We start from the raw sequence: 8,878 nt of genomic DNA on the forward strand, positions 1-8,878 counted from the left end.
TAAATCTTGTTCCTAGGACGATTATGTCAACATATGCTCAAACCTTGACTGTTTGTTGGGTCCCAGGCCACTCGGGGATCACGGGAAATGAGATGGCAGATGAAATGGTAGCCGCTGCTGCAGTCGCAAGCACCATGCACATAGCAACAGTACCCTACACCGACTTGGAGCCGCACATAAAGCAACTACGTAAAACATTGGAGTGAACAGACAGACAGCAAACTGCATATTGTAAAACCACACTTGGGACGATACACAACCGATTCACACAACAGACACACAGAAGTTGCCATAGCAAGGTTACGGATAGGCCACACACATGTAACACACTCCCACCTGCTCACAGGATCACCAAGACCCATCTTCAGTGGGTGTGGAGAGGGCCTATCCATAATCCACATACTCATTCAATGCAAGGCACTTGACACAACATGATGCAAACACTTTCCACAACTATACACACAACATATTCTACAACACCCGTCGCACTTTTTAGGAGACGAGCCAATGTTTTCTGTGAAACGTGTTTTTGAGTTCCTCTCAGATGTCATTTTTACATCTCATTTCTTATCATGCATCTTGGCAATCACCTGGACCTTTACACCAGTCATCTTCACTGCCTTGTGTTTTACTTCACGTTTGTTTCTGCTGAAATGCTTTTCTTTTTCTTCCATTTCACTCTCGTGAAATGACTTCCTTTTGGCACTCTTTGCCCTCAGTCAGCCTTGCATCATTAAAATCTGTGCATCATCATCATCATCAAGCTTGTCTCCATCTCTGAAGGCTAGTAAAAACCCAACTTTTAATGCTGTTCTAAGAGCTCTGTACTCGGCTTATAGTCTCAAGCTTGCTGTCACAGTGTGCTGGGTTCCGGGCCACTGTGGCATTGCTGGAAATGAAGCCGCTGACCAAAGTGCTGCAGCTGCTGTTCGTGAAAGCATAGATATTAAGCTGGTTCCATATCAAGACCTCAAACCTTATGTGAGGAGGAAGCTGCGAGAGCACTGGCAACAACAGTGGGATAAAGAAATAAGCAACAAATTACATGTCAATAAACCTAAAATTGAAAAACCTCCCTCTGAAAAACATGCTAGATCAATAGAAGTGGCCTTATGCAGACTTAGAATCGGCCACACACACATCACACATTCATACCTGTTGACTGACACAAACAAGCCACGGTGCCATCGATGTGGAGGGCAGCTATCTGTCCTTCATGTGCTTATTGAATGCAAAATGTGCAACATTGAAAGGAAATGTCACTTTAATGAAGTTTACACATATAATATTCCCTTGCACCCTTCATTATTTCTTGCAGACTATCCCATGTTCTCTTACAAAAAAGTTTTTAGCTACCTTGCAGACGTAGATTTTTTAAAACACAGATCTTATTGCCCATAACCTCACCTGTGCTCATGACGTGTTGCAAAACAGTGGCGGGACCTGAGGCTTTACACCTTAGGTGCCTGCACTCACTGTGTTTTAATGTGACCCTATATAGGCACCCTTTCTCTTAGTATACTCATTATGTTTTAACATGGCCTTATACACCATTTCTCTTAGAAAATTCTTCATCTAGTGCCTTTATTACAAATCTTTCTCATCTCATTCACGATCGTCATGGCGCTCTTTGCCTTTGTCGGCCTTGCGCCATTAAACCTGAAATCATCATCATCATCAAGCTTGTCTTTCATGTTTCACTGGTTCTTGGTGTATACCCAAGGGAAGACACCACAGAGGTATTTGGTGCACAGTCAAGCCAGACAGAAATGTTGGGGGCATTCTGGTGACTGCTAATTAAACCAACAGTCTGTCATATTTAGTAATTTTTCAGACTTATTTAGGAATTTGAATAGCTTGGGAGTGAGGGAAAAAAAATCACATTTGGTAAGCCTGTTTCAAAAGACCTCAAGGCGGTGTAGTGGTGATCTATTAAGGGGACCATGAAAACAGCAACTTTGCTTTACTCATAACTTGCTAACTCGCTACTAGCAGCTCATAACTCACAGTTTTGTTCCACTGGAAATGTTGCTGTCATCAATGTGGTGTTAGTGTTTGAATCGATCAGTTTTACTGTAAAGCCTATGTGGCTGTTCGTGTCATTACCTAGGCAGTGCGAAAAAGGGGACCTTGCAGAACTAATCTCGGGGCCACTTATGACTACTGTTCTTTGTGGTCTGCTTGAGAAGTAAACATGTCAGACCGATCTCAGTGCAGTGCGAAAAAGAGGACCTTGCAGAACTAGTCTCGCGGCCACTTATGACTACTGTTCTTTGTGGTCTGCTTGAGAAGTAAACGCTTTTTACATGCTAGTTAGGTATCTTGTTTAAGCGTGTGGTTCAGGACAGATGTATATTCATGGACAAATGAATGCAAGCACGAAAATATGAACCAGAACAAGCAAAATTGAAAAATACTGTTGCGGAGGTCAATTAATGGCATAGTATTGGTATATTTGGAAAGCCATGTTTCCCAACTTTGTTACTGTAATTAAGCCATGCATCAACTTGACTTGCATGGAAAGCAAATGTGCTATCTGTGTGTTCTGGTTCATATTTTCATGACCGCGTTTCATTTGTCCATGACTGTACAACCACGGTGTGTCGCTTGCCAAGGCTTTGTTGGGAGACAGTACTCAGGCGATGGTGCTTAGTTAGCCCTATTTGAATGGATTTTTTATCTGTTTTATTCAAGTATTTTGTGCCACAGGAAGGGTGAAAATGGCATTTTGATTTTGGCCTCGAGTGAATCAACAGTACGTGATCAGTGTGCTGAAATACTGCCGTTATCCCACAATAATCGGTCGGCTCGGCATGGAAGCATTTTTTTAACACAACACTCGTGCTTTGGAAACCTGATTAGATATGCCACAATAACCGTTCAGCTTGGCATGGCAGCATTTTTTTAACGCAACGATCGTCTTTTGGAAACGTTAATGCTTATTTTTGAAGTCAAAGCTAGAGCTCCTGCACTGGTGCTTGTTTTGTCCTCACAAGTAACATGACAGAGCAGCTTAGCTGGCAGAGTGCCAGGGCCAAAGTGCAAAGTTTCATGCAAGACTGCAGGCAAGAGGTCGCGGGTTCGATTCCCGGCCGCGGCGGCCGCTTTTCTGATGGAGGCGAAAAGCAAAAACGCCCGTGTGTACGAGATTTCGGCGCACGTTAAAGATCCCCAGGTGGTCAAAATTGATCCGGAGCCCTCCACTACGGCGCGCCTCATCGCCTGCGTTGCGTCGGCGCGTTAAACCCTACAATCAATCAAGACTGCAGGCAATGAGGATGGCTAGTGGCGCCATTATTTGACAATTTAGTGGAAGTTTAGAGCCTCGGTTGATCTGTAATGGGTCGCAGAAGAGAGAACGCGATGTGCCATTCGCACTTGCCGCTGCAGCTACCATAATGATGTCATACTTGTTCGAAATATGCTTTCATGCTATTGCTGCCTTCAGAATCATTTTATTTTGTTTATTAATTTATTTATTTACATACTGCTAGCCTGAGCATCAGGCCTTCAGCAGGAGTGGGTGACTGCAATCTGCAGTAAAGACTGATTTGTTCAGATGGTGCTTGGTATTTGTTGTAAGTTCCTGTTGTAAAAAATGTGGCAGACACTTCGGGCTAAAGTAGCTGTGATGGCCTGTTTGCACTCGTTTCAGGATGAGGATGCAGTGCGGAGGAGGTCTGAGGGCGACGTGATGAACAGCGACTCAGGCTCGCTAACCAGCCCTGGCAGCGATGGTGACCGGCCAGCGAACGCGGTCCTGTCTGTGCCACTGTCATTGGCCCCTTCAACAGTCGCTGTCGAGTTGGCTGGGCCAGCGAGCCCACCTGGCCGCTGCAGCTTGGAGGGAGACTCGGGGTCAATGGGATCACTGGCCCCGATGCCCCCGCCATCCTACTCTGAGGTCTCGCCAATGCCAGCAAGACACCAGGGAGGTGCTGCGGAGGCAGTCAAGGTGCGTGCGCCCCTTAGCGAGGCCTTATTGCCAACCTGCCAACTTGAACTTTCGCGGGTTTATTTGCTGTGTGGCCAGACCTCAGCCACCCAGCAAATTCAAGGAAAGGAATATAGAAACAAGCAAAGCAGTCCAGCCAGGGAAATAAAAGCATTGCACCAATGTGGCCACGCTAGGTACAGCTTCGGCAACATGTGGTGTCACCTTCCTGACTGTGCCACAAAAATCCCCAGAACATTCGTGTGACTCGGGTGCAGGCTTCTGTGGTCCTGCATATGTTGCAGAGGAAGCTATTTGGAACGTCAGCAAAGCAACATGTACTTTGTTGCTCAGAGTACAGCTTGTACACAAATGAGAAGGACTAGCTAGTGCTTTGGTTGCGAGCATGAGGTCGCGGGTTTGATTCCCGGCCGCGGTGGCCGCTTTTCTGATGGAGGCGAAAAGCAAAAACGCCCGTGTTTGCGAGATTTCCGCGCACGTTAAAGATCCCCAGGTGGTCAAAATTAATCCGGAGCCCTCCACTACGGCGCGCCTCATCGCCTGCATTGCATCGGCGCATTAAACCCTACAATCAATCAATCAATGGTGTTTTGGTTGCGGTGTAGTAATAATTTCCTCATCCCCACAGCAATGTCTTGGTAGCACATGCCTGCAGTGGAATGTGCGCAGGTCATTTTCATCACTTATGTGCTCATTTACCTGAGACATCGCTTTGTTCCAAGCTTATGAAAAATACCTGTATGTGTGGCAGTTGCATCTTGTTCGGTGCAAAGGTGCACGCTGGTGGTCTACTATTTAGCAAGGGGCTTAGTTAAAATAACAAAATGACCTCTATCCTCTGTCTCTCCTCTCTATGAATCTGTCATCCTCTGCCCCAACTCCCACACCAGCAGGCGTTCCGGTGTCCATCCCTAGGTGTGACAATTTATGCCTGCTGGTGGTCTTTCCTTTCCTTTTCCTTGACAATAAATTCATTCATTCATTCCCGTCATAAGGACACAAATTTACACTGGGAATCGAACAGCATCAAATTGCCCAAAAAATTGTGCCTTTGCTGTAGATTCGAGTGTTCTCATTTTTCAAGTATTAATTCATTTTGAAAATTTAAGCCTTCGGTGCTGTAAAGTGTGACTAAACCTAGAGTTTGAAAAAAATTGTACTTATTTCTTGCTGCTTGCCGGGTGCTTCCACTTTAAGTAAAATATATTAGGTTGCATGCGGTATAGGTGTGAGTATAGTGTGCAATTAAGCCTTTTAAAATGTTGTAACTAATAAAAGCAGGAGCACACAGTTCACTTGCGCAAGAATCCAACATGAAGGTGTGAGGTTAACATGAAAAAAAAAAAACAAAAAAAAAAAAAACAAAAAAAAAACCGGAACCCAACTTTTGGAGAGACTATTATCTATGTAAATGCGATTTGCATTGTGTTGGTGTTTGTGGGTATGTGATGGGTGTGACGTTGCCCCGACTTGACCACTAGAGGTATAGTATCTATCACTCTACATCCAGTAGTCAAGAAAAGCGAAGGACTGCTGCCATAGAGTTTCATACAATAATAACTAGAGGGGAAACTGGCGCTAGTGTCAACGTGAACATGGCAGCGGCGCTTACGCTTCAATGGGAATGATGGGTAGTTCTGGAACCGGATTGCGTAGGATCGAAACAGGCTTCTGGCTGCGCAAATTGTGTTTTTTGACAAAAAAACTCTTATTGTCCGGTTCTCCGTTTACAAATTACATGGCGAACAAAAAAGTTAGTGACAAAAAACTGGTTTTGTACGAAATAAAACATCGCGTTAAATAAAAAGCAGACGCGGAGTCGAGGAGGTTTGCGGAGCAGGTTTGCCATTTGCCGCCAACTACAGCAGGACAGCGTCGGACTTGGGTCGCGGCAAGACGCGGACTTCTTTAAAAACTACTTGTAAAAAGTTTCGGCGCTGGTGGTTTGTAATAGGAAGAGAAAAGTTTTGTGCTTATAAAAAAAAAAGAAACCGATTACCTTTGGAGAAGTTGTTCTTGCCTGAACTAGTGACATTCATCAAGCTGCGTTCCCATCAACCGCCGATACTGCTGGTCTACGCCGTAGGAGCCGGCGTTCGCACGGAAGGTGTGGCTGTTCCAAGCGATTCCCAACCGTCGTTAGCTTCGACAATACATTGCTCTGCCGAATAAGCAACGCCGCAACTCCTAATTCGCAGACAACTTCGCCGCACAGAGCGCCGTCATTTGTGTTTTTGTACTCGCTGTGCCGGCAACGTATTAATAACCCACCCAATTCGCAACTCTAGTTATAAAACATTCTACTCAGGGTGGCGTCAGTGCGCACGCGGCATGCTGTTCAAGGAGAAACGTATTTCTGATAGCTTCTTCCAACACACCGCATAGGCAAATACGTTCATGTAAATCCAAAACGAAAACGAAACTGCCTGCAATCCATAGTAACTTCCGCAAGCCATTGAGCGCCAATCCGAATCCAAAACTACCCATCACGCACATTGAGGCGTACGATTGCAGCGCCAGTTTCCCCTCTAGTTATTTGTATGAAACTCTATGACTGCTACCACATGGGAGTTTTTGCTGCATGTGCACACTAAGCACATGGTGGTATCTTAATGTATGGCAATATGGATGCAGTGGGGTCTGTGCTAGCAGTTGTGTGACAAGTTTGTGCTGAACTGAATCCATTGCCCCCTCCACCGTGTTTTCCTGTCCGCTCTCACAGAGGCAGACGTACTGCAAAGTGGGTGGAGTAGGCCAAGAGTGCTAACCGCATTAAAGAACTCCCGTTTTCACTGTCGTTTCTCAATGCAGGTGGAGATCCATGTGACCGTGAACACCCAGCAAGCATCTGTTGGCTTCTCGCCTCAAAACGGAACACTGTCAGACTTGAAAAAGCATCGGGCGGATTTAAGGAACAGCCGAGGCTCGGTCACGCTGTCTGCCTCCCAGCAGCAGGAGATAGTTGGCAAGATGGCTGCATCTTCCACAGCACTTGGGCAGAATGGACACCAGCACCATTTTAGTGCCACTGTGCGGAAGCCAAGCTACGAAGCTCCGCCGTCACCTTCGACATCCCTTCGACGTTTCCGCAGCGACCCTTCAGAGATAGTTGGTGAGCCACATCGTAAGGACTGCTGCTCTGTAATGTGATGATGCCAAAAGGACGAGAAAAAAAACCTATTTACCTTTTTTTTTTTTTTTTTTGTCGAAACGCACCTGCAGAAGCAGCTGCATTCCTCAACAATGTCGACGTTGCGATTACGCGAAACACACGTCCTGTGTTCGCGACCGCAGTGAGCTTCGTGGTGGTAGTGGTTCTGGTTAGCTAGAAGTTGAGAGCACACCCCGGTTGTGCATGTGCCAACACACAGTAGATAATGTGGTGTCCCAAGAGTGCAAGCACTGGTCCTCCTAGAGGTCATTTGCATGTAATGTCATTGAAAGCTGCCTTCCTAATTTAATGTGGCATCTTGCAATGGGCTTTCATACAAAAGAAATTTCCATGTGTTCACTGGATCAAGTCCCAAGCGCACTAAAATGCGCCAGTGGGCAGCATCCTCTTTTTGGTCGTATTCAGAGTGTGGGTGTTACACCAGTGCGATTTCACAACGAGCGGGTTTGTACCAGAGATGCTCAGGCAAATATTTGCAAGATATTCAAGCCATACGGTGGACAGCTAAGTTTTCGTGCAGCGCCAGTGTGCCAGTGTGTGTGATTCTGTTGCCATTAGTTGTTTTGTGTCGGTGTAAATCTGTCAAATGTGCTGTAAGCAATGTTCTACGGTTGCAGTTAACCTCTACAAAAGCAGAGGCTAACTGCAATCACGCAACCATTCATAGTAACTGCATGTTGCAAGTTGTTTTTGTGGTCTTCGCAGCTGTTTCACTGCATAGGTAGCAGTGAGTGTTGCCCTTCTTGCTGAGCTTAAGTCAAAGGAAAAGGGTGGTTCTAGTTTGTACAGCCACAGAAAGCTCATTTGGTTCTAAAGGGGCTGTTGTTACCACCAGTGTGGGAAGTTGAAAGGCTATTCCATTTCAAAGTAGACAGTGAACAATTGTGACTGCCAGAGGACTGGTGCTACAGGTAGCACCAGGGCTGAACATTTGCCTTGTACAGAACACATATGCGAACACGGCGTGTGCGCACTGCTGTTAGGCAACACTGGCGCAGCCGAAATTGTCTTTTCTTGGCTGCTACAGCAAGCACGGGATTGAACATCATTGGGCCAGTCGTATATTTCTAAATTGCACATTGAGCAAAGGCAAAAATCTTGCTTAACATACGAGATGCTCCATTTAGGCTAGTCTACTAACAAAGGCTACCTTAGGTTTCATCAGTCAATGTTACATCTAGAGCAGAACTTGTGTTATAAGTGGAAGTTGTCTTTTCGTGTGAAACGACGTACAGTGGAGATGTTGAAGTGGGCCACTTTTTGTTAAGGTTCGTGGCAAATAGTTGATCGTTACTGCTCTGCTATTGGCTGCCCTGTGTGTACGTGGTAGGCATGCAAGACTTCAAACCCACTCTATTTTTTGTGGCAGCTCGAACAGGGAGTGAGAATTGGTGTCACCACGTACATGCAAGGGCTTCCAAACAGCAAGGGCAGGCAGGGATATGTCGCAGTGGCTACACTCGGTGGAGAACGCACAGTGCTCAAAGTCCCCTGCTGTGCAAACAAGGCAACCTCGTCGTGCTTGTGCGTTTATGCCGTCGTCTTAATTGTCTTCTTGTGAAGTGCAGCGCAAACCTGGTATGCAAGATTCAGTTTAGCAAGTACGGTGGCGAAATTGAGGAAACCTGTGAGGGAATGAGAGGTGCTCATGAAGTAAGGATCTATTCTATTTAAATATTTTCCATCCTTAGCACTGTTTGACCTAGAGTACCTGCCTACTCCGGTGGTTCAATGCATTTTACTTATGATTG

The 8,878-nt window shown here is 45.8% G+C and overlaps 1 protein-coding gene across 2 annotated transcripts in view; it reads left to right on the forward strand.

Annotated features, from left to right (window-relative positions):
- The window catches only part of Mypt-75d (Myosin phosphatase targeting subunit 75D), a 362,066-nt gene extending 353,194 nt beyond the window's left edge, over positions 1 to 8,872 (forward strand). For both annotated transcript variants that reach the window (XM_077686726.1, XM_077686727.1), the window contains 2 exons: positions 3,656 to 3,955; positions 6,767 to 8,872. In XM_077686726.1, the coding sequence (XP_077542852.1) occupies positions 3,656 to 3,955; positions 6,767 to 7,105 (639 nt within the window). In that variant the 3' untranslated portion in view covers positions 7,106 to 8,872. The remainder of the gene's footprint in view (positions 1 to 3,655; positions 3,956 to 6,766) is intronic.
- The last annotated feature ends 6 nt before the right edge of the window (positions 8,873 to 8,878 follow it).

Source organism: Haemaphysalis longicornis, unplaced genomic scaffold (genome assembly GCF_048455015.1).
Source record: "Haemaphysalis longicornis isolate Haplotype H1 unplaced genomic scaffold, Haemaphysalis longicornis Haplotype H1 scaffold_1, whole genome shotgun sequence".
Classification (NCBI taxonomy): Eukaryota; Metazoa; Arthropoda; class Arachnida; order Ixodida; family Ixodidae; genus Haemaphysalis; species Haemaphysalis longicornis.